This window comes from Ascaphus truei, chromosome 2 (genome assembly GCF_040206685.1).
Source record: "Ascaphus truei isolate aAscTru1 chromosome 2, aAscTru1.hap1, whole genome shotgun sequence".
NCBI classification, from domain to species: Eukaryota; Metazoa; Chordata; class Amphibia; order Anura; family Ascaphidae; genus Ascaphus; species Ascaphus truei.
Window position 1 is genome coordinate 457,655,717 of NC_134484.1, and position 21,274 is coordinate 457,676,990.

A 21,274-nucleotide genomic window follows, 5' to 3' on the forward strand; every position below is an offset into this window, starting at 1 on the left:
AAATTCAGTCCTCAAGGGCCACCGACAGGTCAGGTTTTCAGGATGTCCCTGCGTTAGCACAGGTGGCTCAATTTGTTCATGCTTCAGCACAGGTGGCTCAGACTGAGCCGCTGATTGAGCCACCTGTGCTGAAGCAGGGATATCCTGAAAACCTGACTTGTTGGTGGCCCTTGAGGACTGGAGTTGGCCACTCCTGCAATACACCTTCATGTTCATTGTTCTAGTTGTGTTGATTGATGAAATCTAATGAATATCAATGCTGCAAAATACTGAGGAAGAGAATGAGCCATTTCTTGTATGGGTCAGATTGTAAGGAGGTGACATCAGTGGAGCTCTCTCTCTCTGTCTCTCTCTCTCCTTCTCCCCCTCTCTCGCTCTCCCCTCTCCCCCTCTCTGAATTATAGACAGTGTATAGTGCAGATGTAGCCAGACTTACTCTCTTCAGAGACGTGTCCGAAACAGCAAAAATCAGTGGCTCCAGCACCTGCCGCGGTTGTGCTGTGAAGGGTCCATGCTTCCGGATTGGACCCGCCCGCTGCGTGAATCTCCCTAACGAAAACAGTACGGTCTGCTACATCTGCATGTATGTCAGAAACACGCAGCCATGGCGGCGACTAGGGCTTTGGACCATATTTTTAAATGTATAGCAAAAATAACACACTACAGATGTAACAGGGTATTTCTCCAGCTGGCGCGTTGTGCTGAGATGTGCGGTGATGTTGTGCGTTATTACTGCCATTGAATCCCGTGGACGCTCTGTGATGTATATATGTAATATGTTGTGTTACCAGCGGAAGCAGTGAAGTCTGCTGCGTCTGTATCGTAAAGCAGCAGTCCCAGCTGCCGTTTACATTTTTCCCCCTTTAATACGCGCATCAATACAATCCACACAATGATAAGTAATTGGATAAGTTGCCGATCGATCCGTTCTCCTGTGATCGATCGGCGACGCTTCGGCTCGGGGGTGCACTAAATAGCTGTCAGTGCAGCAGAAGAGGACCAAAGATGCAAAGTTCTGTGGGGAAGATCATGTGACCAGGCAGTCACTAGATACAATTGATGCACTGCTAGAGAGAGGGCAGGGCTCAAAATGGGGTGTGCCAGCACCTGTTTCAGAAGAGGAAGGGGATGTGACTTTGTAAATGTTTTTTTAAATGCTACAAGTATTTTCTCATAGTACAGAACTGATTTATTACAAAAAAAAGCCACATGTAGGATATTGCTCGGTCTGCAGCATTAAAGTGGAATTTTTTTCAAAACAGATATCCGTTATAAGCATAATTGAGCTGTGATTAAGGTGATGAGTAATAGTTGATGCTTTGACTGAACCAATATAAATAAACATATAACATGTTAAATAGATGGGGATTCCTTATGGGGAATGACATGTCTCATATTCATGTTGGCCCAACAAAATGTACAGGTGTACGGCCTACCAATACATGAAATTGTCCCAACGTATAAGTCCCTTCCTACCTCCTCCTGAGAGCCAGCACTTTGCAGAATACTGTCACACTTTGTGTACTTCAGGCGCGCAGACGCCTTCAGACTCTGAGAAAGTAGAGGGCGCTCAGACCCGTGTCCGTTTTGCTACGTACTCTTTCCAGAAGTGTTTTTTTTTTTAAAGACACCGTAGTAAACCAAATGAGTTTCTTCCCAACAGCGGGGTTTCTTTATTGGTGTTGATAGAAGGTCTGTGATTGTAATTGTTGCTTCATTTTGCTGTGCAGTTCATCCCAAAACACTGGTACAGATCCAGCAATCAATTCCAGAAAAAATAATTGTTGGGCTAGTAAAGTATTATTGCAGTTCAGCGTGGAACATTTGCATCCATATAAACATCCATATAAACATTAGTACATTTTAATCTGTTAGCAGTGCACTTTTTATTTTTTATCTATTACCCAATGTTGAGCTTATAAAACTCTGGTTTTCAATAAAGCGGTGAATGTTCTGTACAGCTGTTTAGTTGCGGTGCAGACGAATTGTACGTCCCACTGATGGGAAACATGTTGCATTGCTTTCCTCGTGCAGGAGATGGAGCTAAGTAACCACAGTTTGTTCTCTGTTGTAGGATCCTGGTTTATTGAGGGCATCGTTCAATCGGGACCCTCTATAGACGGACATTCGGAAATGGCGGAGCAAGAGCAGGCGGTGTCACAATCAGAAGCTCAAGAGCTCCGAAAGGTAATACCAGAGACGATGCAGCATTTTAGCCTGGGAGTTGGCACGTACAGTACCAACGGATTGACTCCTCTTCAATACACTGTGGAGCCATTTCGACTTTGCCCGGGAAGATTTAAGGCCATTCCAATGAATGAGGTTTTAGTCTTCCCAAGCGAAGGGGACTAGGCTACTCGGTATATTGAATAGAGACCATTAAAGCACAACACAGACTAGGACTGATATGGAGATCATTTTTATTGGAGTACCCGTGTTTGTGTGTGTGTATGTGTGTTTGTATGTGTGTGTGTGTGTGTGTGTGTGTTTGTATGTGTGTGTGTGTGCATGAAGCTCCACTCCATCATTCGAAAGCGAATTTAATTATAACTAAATTATGAACGAGTATCTGAAGAATACGGTTTTAATATTTTGGCCAAGGGTTATCCTTCCACAACTAAGGCCTGGGACATAGTGGTGTGAGCAAGGCTGAGCCGTGCTCACACTCGGCACTGAGCCCCTGCAGCCGCAATGAGAGCGGCTTTAGCAGGGTCTCACGCACGCTTGCGGAAGCGTGTGTCTCACTAAATTTTCAGATTTTTCTGCTTGCCGGAGCGCAGGGCCAGTCACGTGAGCGGTTCGCCCAATGAGGGCGAACCAACTCCGCGACGTCACTGGCCCGCTCCCGACACGCCCACGGACGGCGCGCTGTGTAAGGCCAGGGATAGCACCGCTTTCCCTGAGCCTCAGCGCGCCTCCGCACTGTTTTAAATGTCTATGTCCCAGGCCTAAGAAGTATTTCTGCTGGAGGGACTTCATATGTCAACTCATGGGCAAGTATTCCTATTACATTGGACATTACGATGTGTCGTGTGCGGTGTGCGGTTATTGTGGACTCAGGGCATAAGTAGCTGTTTTAATATTAAAACAAATGGATGTGTACATGGCACAATAAATCACATGTACATTTGAGTTGTTTGTAAAACAGTCATGCTAACCGATGCATTTTATAAATTGTCCCTGTACAAAAGGAGTGGCCAACTCTGGTCCTCAAGGGCCACCAGCATGTCAGGCATGTTCTTTTTTTGCTCCTTGGTCAGCGGCCTGTTCCAAATGCCGTTGTGGGTCACCTTGTTGACCACCCCTGGTCTAGGTGCAATGATTTTCAACCCTCTCCACGGGACACCCAGCAAGCCATGTTTTAGTGATGACCAACTGAACGTACACTCACATAGAAGATGAGAGCTAACGTGGGCTTGGTAATCCACAGATTATTCTGATTGTACCAAGGAAAAATAAAAGCAAAGGAGCACTCCTATTAGTGTCGTTGGTTGCAGGATACATCTAGTTAGCGGTACTTCCGTACTCCTAGGAGAGCCTGCTGCTACCCAAAATGATATATCAAGGTGAAGATTGAGGAGTGGGCACTACAAATTTGATTAAATCTTCTTTTTTATTTTGTCATGTGAACCATACGATGAGATGTGTAGTGCCCACTCCATGGTTGTACCAAGGAGACAGAGAAGAAGCACTGATTTAGTCTTTTGGCGGGGGAGATGCTCACCTCTGGAGCTGAGCGACTCTGAAAAGACTGGCGGTGAGTTAATCCTCCTGTGATTTAAGAGGTGCCCCTTCAAACTCCTCCCAATTAGGTCCTGTTTTCAACAATATCCTATTGCCTCGGCCGTGCCTCAGGATCCAGAGGTTGGAATCAGTTTCACTCTGCTGGTAGAGTGGTCCCTCGCAGCTACTGTAAAAATCTGCGGCTCACGAGAACTTCTGCAACTAATATTGAGCTTTGAGAAGTACTGCAGGGACCCAACTCTGCCAAAAGAAACACTGTATGGTTTGAAGTCTAACTTTAGCTGTAAATATATGTTTGCATGGTAATTAACATTCTAATCCCCCTATGGGAGAAGGACCGGCTCAGTGAGTAAAGACACTAACTCAACAAACAATCACACTGAGTTTGAAGCAGAGGAACCTGGTTCAAGTCCTTGTGACCTTGGGCAAATCACTTTATCTCCCTGTGCCTCAGGTACCAAACACACAGATTGTAAGCTCATTTGGGCAGGGATTGTGTACTGTAATTGTGAAGCGCTTTGAGTCCCATTGGGAGAAAAGTGCTATATAAAATAAAAGTTATTATTATTTTTTTAAATTGTGCTGCTAATGTGGATGTATCCGTTGCCACAGAATAATATAGGAAACATAAGAGAATGGGAATGAATAGCTATCGGATGTACTAACATATTACATTATACAGTTAATTTGCTCACTGATGCAAAAGGAATAAATTCAACTTTACGCAATTTTTTCATGAAACTGACACTTTTAGTAACAGCTCAAAGTCCTCGTGCTCCTTTTTTTATCCCATAGTACATATACTCGTAGTAATAAAAAAATATATATATAATAAACATTTAAGTGAATAGAACAAAGAATAGAGGCGCTAATGTATAAAAGTGAATAAATAGTGATCTATAAGAGTTTCCCAAAATTGAGTGAATATTGACAGTGTGATCATGCAGCCAATGGGAGGATGGGGTTTTCCAAACACTCGAAATGCTGATGTATCTAGTAGCCCAGTCTACTGATTGTATTGCGGGTCCGGGCTCGGTAAGAATAAGGATGCCTGTAATAGTCAGCAATAGTGAAGGTACTAAGCCCTAAATGCGCCCTTAGGCTTGGGACATAGTACAGCAGGCCGTGCTGAGCCGCGCTGAGCAGATGCACTTACCCCCTGCATCTGTGATCAGCGCGGCTTTAGCAGCCGCTTCCGCATGTGTGCGGAGGCTCAGAAATTTTGAGGAGACAGGCTTGTTTGAATTTCGGCGCTGAGGGGAGCGGAGGAGCGGTCACGTGACCGCAACCATCCAATGGGAACGAGGGACTAGCCCCGTCTCCCGCCATGCCTCCACTCCGCCTCCGTCACGCCTCCGCTCCGCCTTCGTCACGCCCCCAAAGCGCGCTCACTGCCTCGCCTGCCAGGACGCAAAAAAGCCCCAGCTTGAGCAGGCGAGGCAGATCAGGAGCGCAGCTCAGCGCGGCCCGAGGCCTAAGACTGTCAAACGAAACTATAAGGGCAAGACAATTGCATGATCGCAGGCGCCTGCAACAGTGTTTCGAGCCTGTTCCTAGTAGTGACCACGGGTGCACGCGCAGGGTTCCCATACCTCCTACTAGGAACAGGCTGCCAGGGAATATCTGTGTTCAGACCCTCTGGTTTTAGTGTCTGCGGCCTGCGGGTCCGGTGAGTCTCCCTCTTACAAAGTTGTAGGAGTCTGTCTCCCCCTCGTGTATGCAGTCATTGTATTGTAACACACTTGACCTCTTTAACACGTAATCCTGTCGGGTTACAGTTATGCTGTTCCCAAAAGTGTCTGGAGACGCTATGAAGTTGATAACCCTTCTCAAAATGACTGTCCTAATTGCTATAATTTGGGGGGGAAGCCCTCCATACCAACTTAACGATAGGTCATTTTGCTTGCATTGTATCAGAGGATCCAGTAGTGCTATCCATTAAGGCAGGGGGTGCTCAACTCCAGTCCTCAAGCCCCCAACAGGTCAGGGTTTAAGGGTATCCCAGCTTCAGCACAGGTGGCTCAATCAGTGGCTCAGTCTCCTCCTAATATCTCCCACACTGCTCCCACCCACTCACCCCCACAGTAATCCCCCCACTCTCACATCCCCCCCCCTCACTGCTCCCCACACTCACATCCCCCCTCACATCCCTTCACTGCTCCCTCCCACTTTAAAATCACCCCTCAGTGCTCCCCCCACTTTCACAACCTCCCTCACTACTCCCCCACTTACATCACCCTCACTGCATCCCCTCTAACTGCTCCCACCCACACACCCCTTCACTGCTCCCCCACCACTCTCACATCACCCCTCAGTGCTCCCCCCCACTCGCACATCCTTCCTCACTGCTCCATCCACTGCTCTCCTCCACCCTCACATCCCTTTTCACTGCTCCCTCCACCCTCATGTCACCCCCTTCAATAAAAAGAACATTTATTTCAAGGTACAATTTTTGTCTCGTTTGACCACAAAACCCTTTTTCATACTGTATGTCTGCAGTATTATCTATAAAATCAGGGGTGAGCAAACTTTTTATGCCGAGCCCCCCTTTTTATCCTTGAAATTTCTCGGGCCCCCCCTGCCTGATGTAATCAAAATCACATGGAAAAAAAAAACCCCTTTATTAAACGGTATACAATATAAATACAAATGTCTTAGGCCGCGCATATAGTGCCCGCGACGGCGACGTCACCCGTCGCCGCTGGCGAAAGTTGTATTTCGCTTTGTGTCGGCGCGGGCGACCAAGCCATTGATTGGTTCAGGGGCTGTCACATGAGGCGACAGCCCCTGAAAAATCAAATATTGCCGGCTTCAAAAAAATCACGTCGCGTTTACTATAAGCGCACAAGGCGGCGGCGACAATGCATTTGTTTTCGGGCGACTTCACGTCGCCGGCACTATAAGCGCAGCCTAAATACTTACATACTTCAACAGCTCGCTCTTGCAAAATGAGGCTGCGTCCACGCTGCCGCGGAGAGCGGTGACGTCACCAACTCTCCAAGCATGAGCGCAGGGCGTCCTGCAGAATTTTGCAAGCGCGAGCGGGGAAGTGTTCCGAATCACGTGGCTGCCATTCTGTTCGGCACTATCCTGTTCGGCCGCCCGCGCACATCTTCGGCTGCCCGCCCGCATCTTGGCCGCCCGCGCACATCTTTTTCGCCGCACGCGCCCCGTCTAAATAATCTTGCGCCCGGAGCACCCCTCCCCCCCCCGTTTGTGCACCGCTGCATTTAATCACAACACTCACACACACGTAATCACAACACCCACACACCCACAACCCCACACACACTCAACCCCCCACACACAAACACACACACTAAACCCCACACACACACACACTCAACCCCCCACACACAAACACACACACTAAACCCCACACACACACACACTCAACCCCCCACACACAAACACACACACTAAACCCCACACACACACACACACACTCAACCCCCCCCACACACACACACTCAACCCCCCCCACACACATACACTCAACCCCACACACACTCAACCCACCCCCATACACACACACACTCACCCCCCCCACACACACACACACGCAACCCCACACACACACACACTCAACCCCCCACACACAAACACACACACTAAACCCCACACACACTCAACCCACCCCCATACACACACACACTCACCCCCCCCACACACACACACACGCAACCCCACACACACACACACTCAACCCCCCCCACACACATACACTCAACCCCCCCCCCCAGACACAACCCCCCAGGGCGCCCCCCCAGTTTGTGCACCGCTGCATTTAATCACAACACCCTCACACACACGTAATCACAACACCCACACACCCACACACACTCAACCCAGTTTAACCTCCTCATATAACAGTGTTCAGTTTAACCTTCTCCTCATATAACAGTGTTCAGTTTAACCTTCTCCTCATATAACAGTGTTCAGTTTAACCTCCACCTCATATAACAGTGTTCAGTTTAACCTCCACCTCATATAACAGTGTTCAGTTTAACCTTCTCCTCATATAACAGTGTTCAGTTTAACCTTCTCCTCATATAACAGTGTTCAGTTTAACCTCCACCTCATATAACAGTGTTCAGTTTAACCTCCACCTCATATAACAGTGTTCAGTTTAACCTTCTCCTCATATAACAGTGTTCAGTTTAACCTTCTCCTCATATAACAGTGTTCAGTTAAACCTCCACCTCATATAACAGTGTTCAGTTAAACCTCCACCTCATATAACAGTGTTCAGTTTAACCTCCACCTCATATAACAGTGTTCAGTTTAACCTTCTCCTCATATAACAGTGTTCAGTTTAACCTTCTCCTCATATAACAGTGTTCAGTTTAACCTCCACCTCATATAACAGTGTTCAGTTTAACCTTCTCCTCATATAACAGTGTTCAGTTTAACCTCCACCTCATATAACAGTGTTCAGTTTAACCTTCTCCTCATATAACAGTGTTCAGTTAAACCTCCACCTCATATAACAGTGTTCAGTTTAACCTCCACCTCATATAACAGTGTTCAGTTTAACCTTCTCCTCATATAACAGTGTTCAGTTTAACCTTCTCCTCATATAACAGTGTTCAGTTTAACCTTCTCCTCATATAACAGTGTTCAGTTTAACCTCCTCATATAACAGTGTTCAGTTTAACCTCCTCATATAACAGTGTTCAGTTTAACCTCCACCTCATATAACAGTGTTCAGTTTAACCTCCACCTCATATAACAGTGTTCAGTTTAACCTCCACCTCATATAACAGTGTTCAGTTTAACCTTCTCCTCATATAACAGTGTTCAGTTTAACCTTCTCCTCATATAACAGTGTTCAGTTTAACCTCCACCTCATATAACAGTGTTCAGTTTAACCTCCACCTCATATAACAGTGTTCAGTTTAACCTTCTCCTCATATAACAGTGTTCAGTTTAACCTTCTCCTCATATAACAGTGTTCAGTTAAACCTCCACCTCATATAACAGTGTTCAGTTAAACCTCCACCTCATATAACAGTGTTCAGTTTAACCTCCACCTCATATAACAGTGTTCAGTTTAACCTTCTCCTCATATAACAGTGTTCAGTTTAACCTTCTCCTCATATAACAGTGTTCAGTTTAACCTCCACCTCATATAACAGTGTTCAGTTTAACCTTCTCCTCATATAACAGTGTTCAGTTTAACCTCCACCTCATATAACAGTGTTCAGTTTAACCTTCTCCTCATATAACAGTGTTCAGTTAAACCTCCACCTCATATAACAGTGTTCAGTTTAACCTCCACCTCATATAACAGTGTTCAGTTTAACCTTCTCCTCATATAACAGTGTTCAGTTTAACCTCCACCTCATATAACAGTGTTCAGTTTAACCTTCTCCTCATATAACAGTGTTCAGTTTAACCTCCTCCTCATATAACAGTGTTCAGTTTAACCTCCTCCTCATATAACAGTGTTCAGTTAAACCTCCACCTCATATAACAGTGTTCAGTTTAACCTCCACCTCATATAACAGTGTTCAGTTTAACTTCCCCTCATATAACAGTGTTCAGTTTAACCTCCACCTCATATAACAGTGTTCAGTTTAACCTCCACCTCATATAACAGTGTTCAGTTAAACCTCCACCTCATATAACAGTGTTCAGTTTAACCTCCACCTCATATAACAGTGTTCAGTTTAACCTTCTCCTCATATAACAGTGTTCAGTTAAACCTCCACCTCATATAACAGTGTTCAGTTTAACCTTCTCCTCATATAACAGTGTTCAGTTTAACCTCCTCCTCATATAACAGTGTTCAGTTTAACCTCCTCCTCATATAACAGTGTTCAGTTTAACCTCCTCCTCATATAACAGTGTTCAGTTTAACCTCCTCCTCATATAACAGTGTTCAGTTTAACCTCCACCTCATATAACAGTGTTCAGTTTAACCTCCACCTCATATAACAGTGTTCAGTTTAACCTCCACCTCATATAACAGTGTTCAGTTTAACCTCCACCTCATATAACAGTGTTCAGTTTAACCTCCACCTCATATAACAGTGTTCAGTTTAACCTTCTCCTCATATAACAGTATTCAGTTTAACCTCCACCTCATATAACAGTGTTCAGTTTAACCTCCCCTCATATAACAGTGTTCAGTTTAACCTCCTCCTCATATAACAGTGTTCAGTTTAACCTCCTCATATAACAGTGTTCAGTTAAACCTCCTCCTCATATAACAGTGTTCAGTTTAACCTCCACCTCATATAACAGTGTTCAGTTTAACTTCCCCTCATATAACAGTGTTCAGTTTAACCTCCTCATATAACAGTGTTCAGTTTAACCTCCCCTCATATAACAGTGTTCAGTTTAACCTCCTCCTCATATAACAGTGTTCAGTTTAACCTCCTCATATAACAGTGTTCAGTTTAACCTTCTCCTCATAAAACAGTGTTCAGTTAAACCTCCCCTCATATAACAGTGTTCAGTTTAACCTCCTCCTCATATAACAGTGTTCAGTTTAACCTCCTCATATAACAGTGTTCAGTTTAACCTTCTCCTCATATAACAGTGTCCAGTTAAACCTCCTCCTCATATAACAGTGTTCAGTTTAACCTCCACCTCATATAACAGTGTTCAGTTTAACCTCCTCCTCATATAACAGTGTTCAGTTTAACCTCCTCATATAACAGTGTTCAGTTTAACCTTCTCCTCATATAACAGTGTTCAGTTAAACCTCCTCCTCATATAACAGTGTTCAGTTAAACCTCCACCTCATATAACAGTGTTCAGTTTAACCTCCCCTCATATAACAGTGTTCAGTTTAACCTCCACCTCATATAACAGTGTTCAGTTTAACCTCCTCCTCATATAACAGTGTTCAGTTAAACCTCCACCTCATATAACAGTGTTCAGTTTAACCTCCACCTCATATAACAGTGTTCAGTTAAACCTCCTCCTCATATAACAGTGTTCAGTTAAACCTCCTCCTCATATAACAGTGTTCAGTTAAACCTCCTCCTCATATAACTGTTCAGTTAAACCTCCTCCTCATACAGTATAAGTGTTCAGTTTAACTTCCCCTCATATAACAGTGTTCAGTTAAACCTCCTCATATAACAGTGTTCAGTTTAACCTTCTCCTCATATAACAGTGTTCAGTTTAACTTCCCCTCATATAACAGTGTTCAGTTTAACCTTCTCCTCATATAACAGTGTTCAGTTTAACTTCCCCTCATATAACAGTGTTCAGTTAAACCTCCTCATATAACAGTGTTCAGTTAAACCTTCTCCTCATATAACAGTGTTCAGTTTAACTTCCCCTCATATAACAGTGTTCAGTTAAACCTCCTCCTCATATAACAGTGTTCAGTTAAACCTCCCCCTCATACAGTATAAGTGTTCAGTTTAACTTCCCCTCATATAACAGTGTTCAGTTAAACCTCCCCTCATACAGTATAAGTGTTCAGTTTAACTTCCCCTCATATAACAGTGTTCAGTTTAACCTTCTCCTCATATAACAGTGTTCAGTTTAACTTCCCCTCATATAACAGTGTTCAGTTAAACCTCCTCATATAACAGTGTTCAGTTTAACCTTCTCCTCATATAACAGTGTTCAGTTTAACTTCCCCTCATATAACAGTGTTCAGTTTAACTTCCCCTCATATAACAGTGTTCAGTTAAACCTCCTCCTCATATAACAGTGTTCAGTTAAACCTCCCCCTCATCTTATACTATATTAGTGAAAGCACTGTATGTTTGCCTGCCTGCCTGCATGCCTGCCTGCTGGATGTCCGGTGTCCCTAGCGGCAATCTCATTGGTCCCTTGGCCCGCCCGCCCCCGCACACCTCTCATTGGCCTCACACACTCACACCACCCCCTTGGCCCGCCCCCCACACCTCTCATTGGCCTGAGGCGGAGTGACGGGCCAAAGGTCCAAAAAAATAAATAAAACACACACACACACACACACACACACACACACACACACACACACACACACACACACACACCTCTCTCCCCTCTCCAAATCACCTTTTCCCCCTCCCCAGCGGCATCACCTCTTCCCCCTCCCCAGCGGCATCACCTCTTCCCCCTCCCCAGCGGCATCACCTCTTCCCCCTCCCCAGCGGCATCACCTCTTCCCCCTCCCCAGCGGCATCACCTCTTCCCCTCCCCAGCGGCATCACCTCTTCCCCCTCCCCAGCGGCATCACCTCTCCCCCTCCCCAGCGGCATCACCTCTCCCCCCTCACCGCTCCAAATCACCTCTCCCCGCTCCAAATCACCTCTCCCCGCTCCAAATCACCTCTCCCCGCTCCAAATCACCTCTCCCCGCTCCAAATCACCTCTCCCCCCTCCCCGCTCCAAATCACCTCGCTTCCCGCAGCTGCCACGCGGCGCGTAAGATGGCGGACCCCCTTCCTCCCTCGCGGCGCCGAGTCAGACGGTGGCGGCGCCCGGAAGTACAGGTAGGTGTCGCTCCCCACCTCCGGCGCCAAACGGAACTGAGAAAGGGCGCATCAACTGAGGTGTGTGTGTGTGTGTGTGTGTGTGTGTGTGTGTGTGTGTGTGTGTGTGTGTCACTGTCCACTGCCCCCCCCTCCTATCCACTGCCCCCCCCTCCTGTCCACTGCCCCCCCTCCTGTCCACTGCCCCCCCCTCCTGTCCACTGCGTCCCCCCTCCTGTCCACTGCGTCCCCCCTCCTGTCCACTGCGTCCCCCCTCCTGTCCCCCCTCCTGTCCACTGCCCCCCCTCCTGTCCACTGCCCCCCCCCTCCTGTCCACTGCCCCCCCCCTCCTGTCCACTGCCCCCCCCCTCCTGTCCACTGCCCCCCCCTCCTGTCCACTGCCCCCCCCTCCTGTCCACTGCCCCCCCTCCTGTCCACTGCCCCCCCTCCTGTCCACTGCCCCCCCCTCCTGTCCACTGCCCCCCCCCTCCTGTCCACTGCCCCCCCCCTCCTGTCCACTGCCCCCTCCCTCCTGTCCACTGCCCCCTCCCTCCTGTCCACTGCCCCCCCCCTCCTGTCCACTGCCCCCCCCTCCTGTCCACTGCCCCCCCCCTCCTGTCCACTGCCCCCCCCTCCTGTCCACTGCCCCCCCCTCCTGTCCACTGCCCCCCCCTCCTGTCCACTGCCCCCTCCCTCCTGTCCACTGCCCCCCCCCTCCTGTCCACTGCCCCCCCCCTCCTGTCCACTGCCCCCCCCTCCTGTCCACTGCCCCCCCCTCCTGTCCACTGCCCCCCCCTCCTGTCCCCTGCCCCCCCCTCCTGTCCACTGCCCCCCCCTCCTGTCCACTGCCCCCCCCTCCTGTCCACTGCCCCCCCCTCCTGTCCACTGCCCCCCCCCCTCCTGTCCACTGCCCCCCCTCCTGTCCACTGCCCCCCCCCTCCTGTCCACTGCCCCCCCCCTCCTCCTGTCCACTGCCCCCCCCCCTCCTGTCCACTGCCCCCCCCCCTCCTGTCCACTGCCCCCCCCCCCTCCTGTCCACTGCCCCCCCCTCCTGTCCACTGCCCCCCCCCTCCTGTCCACTGCCCCCTCCCTCCTGTCCACTGCCCCCCCCTCCTGTCCACTGCCCCCCCTCCTGTCCACTGCCCCCCCCCTCCTGTCCACTGCCCCCCCCCCCTCCTGTCCACTGCCCCCCCCCTCCTGTCCACTGCAGGAAATGCAGGGGGAGGAATCCATGCCTTTGAGGCGCCCCCCCCTCCCTTTGACGCCCCCCCCCCTCCCTTTGACGCCCCCCCCTCCCTTTGACGCCCCCCCCCTCCCTTTGACGCCCCCCCCTCCCTTTGACGCCCCCCCCCTCCCTTTGACGCCCCCCCCCCTCCCTTTGACGCCCCCCCCCTCCCTTTGACGCCCCCCCCTCCCTTTGACGCCCCCCCCCCCTCCCTTTGACGCCCCCCCCCCCTCCCTTTGACGCCCCCCCCCTCCCTTTGACGCCCCCCCCCCTCCCTTTGACGCCCCCCCCCCTCCCTTTGATGCCCCCCCCCTCCCTTTGACGCCCCCCCCCCCTCCCTTTGACGCCCCCCCCCTCCCTTTGACGCCCCCCCCCTCCCTTTGATGCCCCCCCCCTCCCTTTGACGCCCCCCCCCCTCCCTTTGACGCCCCCCCCTGCCTTTGACGCCCCCCCCCTGCCTTTGACGCCCCGCGCGCACACACTGACTGACTGCCGCACGCACGCACACACTGACTGACGCGCACACAAAGCCTGACTGACGCACGCACACACTGACTGAGGCACACACTGACTGTGTGTGCGTCAGTCAGTCTGTGTGTGTTTGTGTTTCTGCCTCAGACTCACTGACGCGCGAGCAAACACACAGTGACTGACGCACACACGCTACATGAAGCTGTAAAGGAGGGAGGGAGGGGGGGGGACTGGATTGATGTGAATGGGGGACAAACAGAGAGAGGGGGGAGGAGAGAGAGGAACGGGAACATTACATCCCGGGCAACGCCGGGTCTCTCAGCTAGTACAGTATAAGTGTTCAGTTTAACTTCCCCTCATATAACAGTGTTCAGTTAAACCTCCCCCTCGTACACTACCGACACACTTTATTAAAGTGTGGCCGGTACCGCAAGCCGGGAGATTTCCCGGCTTGCTAGTGGCCGCCCCTCGGCGTGCCGCGCGTCATAGACGCGCGGTCACGCGTCTTCGGGAGCGTGCGCCCCCTGCACGCGCGTCCAGGGGCTCCCCGAGGGAGCCCTGGTGTCCCGCAATCGCGGGACAGCGGCAGGGGGTTCCGGGGGACCCGGCGGACCCAGCAGCGGTAGGGAGAGCGCCCCGATCGGAGGGCGCTCTTCCGCTGCTTCGGCGCGCGCCCGTCACTCTCGGGCGCGCGCCAGGCTACTGCTGCGGCCAAGAACGGGCAAATGCTCGAATAAACTTGGCCGCAGCAGTACAGTAGAAGTGTTCAGTTTAACTTCCCCTCATATAACAGTGTTCAGTTAAACCTCCTCATATAACAGTGTTCAGTTAAACCTCCCCCTCATACAGTAGAAGTGTTCAGTTTAACCTCCCCTCATATAACAGTGTTCAGTTTAACCTCCCCTCATACAGTATAAGTGTTCAGTTTAAGCACTACAGCTTTGTAGCTTTGAATACAAATAGTTCGTTTGAAAAAAAATGCACATACATTATTTGTAATTAAACAGCTTGTGACATTATTGTGAGGGGGTGAATACTTCTACAAAGCACTGTATATAACACACACACATTTGTACTCATTACTGAGATTAAGGTTATGTGCGGCCCTTGAAGTATATCATTTTTCCCCACCACCGCTCGCTCTACTGTTTCATTCTATATATAACACACACACACACACACACACACACACACACACACACACACACACACACACACACACACACACACACACACACACACACACACACACACACACACACACACGGAAACCATGCTATCCATTTCTCAGTGTGCCTCGTGTGAAACCTTTTCAAATCTATTAAATCCACTATAATGGCACAAGTTTCAGCACATGGAAATGTGTCACTGTCTGTATACCTTCTCTTTTCTGCCCATAAATAAGGAGGGTTTGTGGGTGTATCCAGGAAAGATTGCAACCGCAGGGGTTATTAAGTGGTTGGCGTTGCTGACAATGTGGACATTTGTAAGTGGTACATTTTCCTATTCTGCGTGCAACAACATTACAAAAAATGTAAATAAAGGAATTGCTGTATATAGTATGTTTGGACCATTGATTTGATGTATCCCGGAATAAATTGAAGCACTTCCAATTTCCGACAGAAGCGCTTAAATAGGCAATCCAAGCCTGCCGGCTTGATTTTAAAGGAGCAATTCATGCCCTTTTTTAACATTGATTTATTTTTAACATATGATTGAAGCAAGGGGTCTCCGGAGCTGAACCCCATTAATTTCAGCTCCGGTGACCCCGTGTTTTCCGAGGTACAGATCTCCGTAGCTCTGCTCGGCTAGCAGAGATCACGTAATGACAGCGTTTCAACGCTCCCCTGCCGGCCAATAGGAAGCCGTGGTCATCCGGTGCGGCTTCCTATTGGCTCGCAGGACACGGCAGCGTTGAAACTTTTCCGAGATACCGGCACCCTCTAGGGTGGTAAGTATCTCGGGAGGCAGGGGGTCCCCAGAGCTGAAGAGAGAGGTAAGGGGAGTTGAGGAGGGGGGGAAGAGAGAGAGGTGAGGGGGGAAGAGAGAGAGAGGTGAGGGGGGAAAAGAGAGGTGATGGGGGGGAAGAGAGAGGTGACGTGGAAGAAAGAGAGGTGTGGGGGAAGAGAGGTGTGGGGGAAGGGAGAGAGGTGAGGGGGGGAAGAGAGAGGTGAGGGGGGAAAGAGGTGAGGGGGTGAGAGAGTTGAGGAGGGGAAGAGAGAAGTGAGGGGGAAGAGAGGTGAGGGGGTAAAGGGGGGTGAGAGAGAGTTGAGGAGGGGAAGAGAGCGAAGTGAGGGGGAGAGACAGGTGAGGGGGGAAGAGAGAGGTGAGGGGGGTGAAAAAGAGGTGAGGGGGGTGGGGAAGAGAGAGGTGAGGGGGTGAGAGAGAGTTGAGGAGGGGAAGAGAGGTGAGGGGGGTGAGATAAAGAGTTGAAGAGGGGAAGAGAGAGGTGAGGGGGAGGGGAAGAGAGAGGTGAGGGGGCAGAAATGAGAGGTAGAGGGGCGGAAGAAAGAGGTAGAGGGGCGGAAGAGAGAGATAGGGGGGTGGAAAAGAGGTGAGGGGCAGAAGTTGGTGGGGGGGACAGAGAGAGGTGAGGGGAAAGAGAGAGGTGAGGGGGGAGGAAGAGAGGTGAGGGGGGAGGAAGAGAGAGATGAGGGGGGAGGGAGAGAGAGATGAGGGGGAGGAAGAGAGATGAGGGGGAGGAAGAGAGAGATGTAGGGGAGAGAGGTGAGGGGGGAGAGAGAGGTGAGGGGGCGTAGTGAGAGGTGAGGGGCAGAAGTTTGGTGGGGGGGACAGAGAGAGGTGAGGGGAAAGAGAGAGGTGAGGGGGGAGGAAGAGAGGTGAGGGGGGGAGGAAGAGAGAGGTGAGGGGGAGGAAGAGAGAGATGAGGGGGGGAGGAAGAAAGAGATGAGGGGGGGGAGGAAGAGAGATGAGGGGGAGGAAGAGAGAGATGTAGGGGAGAGAGGTGAGGGGGGAGAGAGAGGTGAGGGGGGGAAGTGGGAGGGGGAGAGGTGAGGGGGAGAGAGATGAAGGGGCACTCTTTCACTGACACATGCATTCATTGCTATGGGCCGCTCACAGGAAGTGTTGTTTGGATCAAATCCTCTTTAATATTTATTGTATCTTGAGACCACTTATATGATTAGTTATTCCACATGAAGCAAACAGAGACAAAGCCGTGGGTGCTGCTTCCTAAGGGTACATTTGAAAACCTTTATGAAAGCCACATTTTCCAAATATAAAACTTCAATAATGCATATACAGTAGTCATATCGCCCATTCTTAACTTGTCTGCCTTTCGCCTTGGCCCACAGTGCATGCATTTTGACCATACTGGTTTTGATTTCCACCACCGTTCTATACCAGCCATTTTCATTCACGTGTTTTGTTATTGGTCGTTTCCCAGACTGTTCTACTGGCTAAAATAAAACCACGTTTAATGGCTAAAGTTAAGTATCAGTTTACTTAAAAGAATGGGACCATGTTTCACTCAAGAATTGAGAATACTTTTATAGAAGTACATTGCGAATGTCTGTCAGGCATACACCATGGCATTCATCTGCACAAAATATCCAAACATCTTGTGGTTGTGTCGGCTATGTTCCATCAGTTTTATTGATATTGAGCAGCCAGCTGAGTTTCTGAGGTTTGTGGGCTTCCAGCTAATTTGGGCTGACGCAAGTAGGTGTAGAGAGAGCCGGAGAATATTTGTACAGTATATGGTTTGAGGAGAAAGCAGTAGAAACTGTGACTAGTTGTTCACCAACCACATGAAGCTTTTAGTGCAAAAGATTATCAAGGGTTTCTTTGCTCATATTGGATAGATAATGAGATGAGGTTCTTGTTTTAACATCTAAAACCTCTTGGAAATTATAAAATAGCCAGGTCATTACCTAAAGTCGGCTGTCCTTCACCTCTAGTAAACTATCAAATACTGTTCAATGTTCATGTTTCTTACTACCTTTGTACATGGTGTTTAGTGATTTGTGCAGATCATGACCTTCTAATAATTGGAGATGAGACATGATGAAGAAGTTTGTGTACGGTGAATAAGGAAAATGAGTTGCAGTAGCTCATTAAACAGCTATAAGTTAGGGGAAAGACGGCTGTCCAGTGCTTTGATAGTTATGAATAGATTGCATCTAAAAAATGCATTGATGAAAACAAAATGTCCCGGTTAATGAATGCAGTAGATCAGGCATGTGGTTTTTGTGTTACCATCGGTAAGTCGACGGGCCTCCAACTGAGAGAAAATGTGGTTATTTGGTGGCATCCAATAGAAGTGCAGCTTGTAGCAGAAACAGGAGAATAAATGTATCTTGCATCATAATAAAAACATAACAACATAATCCCAGTGGCTATTTGATATAGATTTTGACTATTTACCTTGATTGGTATCATTGTCACTCCAGCTCTGAAATAAGAACGCTTCATCCTTGTGCTGACATCTGGGAGTTGGCAAAGACAACTTTGTCTTAGTGGTTTGTAGCATTTGTGCATCCCTGACTAGACAGCCTGTCATCATTCTTGCTTCAAAAATAGCCAGTGACCATTTTCTAAGGTTTGGCCAGACTTCAGATCCCAGAAATCCCTCGAGCCATCTGCATGTGGCATTTGTTGGTGTTAGCTTCAGCCAGAAATATGTCATGAATTACAAAGAGAGATGGCACAGAAGGAATCTCTGCAGTGTCACCGTGGACCTTATTACTTGATCATGTTGACTATGAATGTCTCAAGCCATTCCCAAGGGGAATAATAATTATAAATGTGCTCGTTCGGATTTTACCCACCCCACAAAATAAATATATACGTTTAAAACGGTGGTTTATGTCATAGATACAGGCTGATAAACAACTAAACAATACTCACAGCTGCCTTAATTTATCTTTACGATACTCAAACTGTTTAGTCTGTTCTTTGATATGCTTGTGCTCCTGATGGAGCTTGATTGCCAAGCAACAAAAACAACAACTTAACTTTTACTATGTGTGCGTTTTGCAATAAATATTTGACTGACCATAAAGTGAAAGTTTGCGTGTTATCAATAGTTATGGCGTACTGTAGGGGAAATCAAAAACATTATCCACTTTGATATAGGTTTAAATTCCCTTGTACAGTGGCTCTTTGACAATTGTTAACAACATCCCAGGTTTGTTGAAAGACACATTTCCTTGTTAAAGGGAACCTCTGATTTCATGTCCAGCTATAACTTTGATCTGAACATCATGAGTGTTGCAGTGCAAAGTACAGCCAGCAATTTCCATCTAGACCAATACATGTCATGATATATACAGCTTAATGTGTAGGAGCAGCCAGTGAGATACACATTTGTGGTACCTCTTTCTTTTGTTTAGGGAACCCATATGCTTCTATTGTATTGTATTGTATGTCTTTATTTATATAGTGCCATTAATGTACATAGCGCTTCACAGTAGTAATACACGTGGTAATCAAATAAATAACAGATAATATAAATAACAGATCATGGGAATAAGTGCTATAGACATAAAAGTAACATTAAGGAAGAGGAGTCTCTGCCCCGAGGAGCTTACAGTCTAATTGGTAGGTAGGGAGAACGTACAGAGACAGTAGGAGGGAGTTCTGGTAAGTGCGTCTGCAGGGGGCCAAGCTTTATGTATCATGTGTTCAAAATATCTACAGTGCTATTCATATGCTTCTTTAAGCAAGTGTGTCTTAAGTTGGGTCTTAAAGGTGGATAGAGAGGGTGCTAGTCGGGTACTGAGGGGAAGGGTATTCCAGAGGTGTGGGGCAGTCGGTGAAAAAGGTTAAGGCGGGAGAGAGCTTTAGATACAAAGGGGGTAGAAAGAAGACATCCTTGAGAAGAACGCAAGAGTCTGGATGGTGCATTGCGAGAAATTAGGGCTGAGATGTAAGGCGAGGCAGAATAGTGTAAAGCTTTAAAAGTGAGGAGAAGAATGGAGTGTGAGATGCGGGATTTGATCGGAAGCCAGGAGAGGGATTTCATGAGGGGAGATGCTGAGACAGATCTAGGAAAGAGTAGCGTAACTCTGGCAGCAGCGTTTAGGATAGATTGTAGGGGTGACAGGTGAGAGTCAGGAAGGCCGGACAGCAGGAGGTTACAGTAATCAAGACGGGAAAGAATGAGGGCCTGAGTCAGAGTTTTAGCAGTCGAGCAACAGAGGAAAGGGCGTATCTATTCTTTAGTAGAGACTCATTTTTACAAAACAGAGGTCCGTTTGGACATCACCTACTGGCAGTTTTGTGCAGACCTTTCATGTTGGAGATTTGAGCTGATGGTAACCGCACTTAGGATGGGGAAAATTAGGAACGAGCACAATGGATTCCCAAATAACATACTTTGCAGGAATAGTTTATTTTCCCGTTATTGCTACATCATTCAGCTAATAAAAATCCGACTTGTGAGCACAATCCTGCCTTTCCCCATTATCGCCTAGCATATAATGCTTCCACTGCGGCAAGGATTTCTGGGAAATGACATGCAAATGAGCACTCAGAGTGGTTCTCCATTGGTCATGGACTCTGCAAGAGTCTTACTTCTATAGTCCTGAAGTGAAACAGAGGTTTATTAATGAGATGCCAACGCCTCAGACAGCAAATGTTGAAGTTTCCCAGTCCGCCTATCAGTACCGGAGGTCCTCGGTCATCCGACGGAATCCGTTCCGGAACCTAGCATCGGAGAGTGAAAGCGTCGTAAAGCGAGTTCCATGTTAATAGGCGGCGTCAAGCGTCAGATAATACGTTCCGTGAATGGCATTTGGCACGCAGGATAACCTGTTCGTCGTAACACGAAACGACGGATAGCGAGCACCGCCTGTACTCGATTTCCATTGATCTCACTTGGAGGCGCATTTTATTTATATTACTGAATACTGTATATATTTACATTTTATTTTTTTTGAGATTAATTGTTATTATATTAATAAATTCCAACCGTAATTACTATCCATCAATTAAAAAACACAAACTGTGCTCATCTTTGTATTCTTAGGGCACTGCATTTTATATTCTATAGTTGTAATGCTGGCACAATAACAAACTATTTAGCAATATTCTAAATGTAGTCGCCACAGTTGTCGAATTATTTGGAGAGGCATTAAGATATTCTCTCAAGGGACACATTTAGCAAACAAGTGTACATAAAATATCTTAGAATGAAGCCACAAGTGTGTGACAAACCATGTCCTCCTTTTTAAAGCCCATACAATGTCCATCCCTTGATTCTTTTTCAGTGGGACTGTTTGAAATCCTAGCAACCAGGTTAGCAAGATAAAAGGTGACCGTGTTAGCAGTGCATCATAACTAATCATTTAGAAGGTTAGCTATATTGACACAAAGTAAACCAATGTGGACTTGAGAGCATTGGAAGCGATAAGAGACCCCGCCTCGGCCCCCTCTCTTATCTGATT

The 21,274-nt window shown here is 47.9% G+C and overlaps 1 protein-coding gene across 1 annotated transcript in view; it reads left to right on the plus strand.

Moving 5' to 3' along the window:
- The window catches only part of SNAP47 (synaptosome associated protein 47), a 103,099-nt gene that overhangs the window by 28,442 nt on the left and 53,383 nt on the right, over window positions 1-21,274 (plus strand). Inside the window, exon 4 of the mRNA XM_075588023.1 lies at window positions 2,075-2,187. Within this exon, the coding sequence (XP_075444138.1) occupies window positions 2,075-2,187 (113 nt within the window). The remainder of the gene's footprint in view (window positions 1-2,074; window positions 2,188-21,274) is intronic.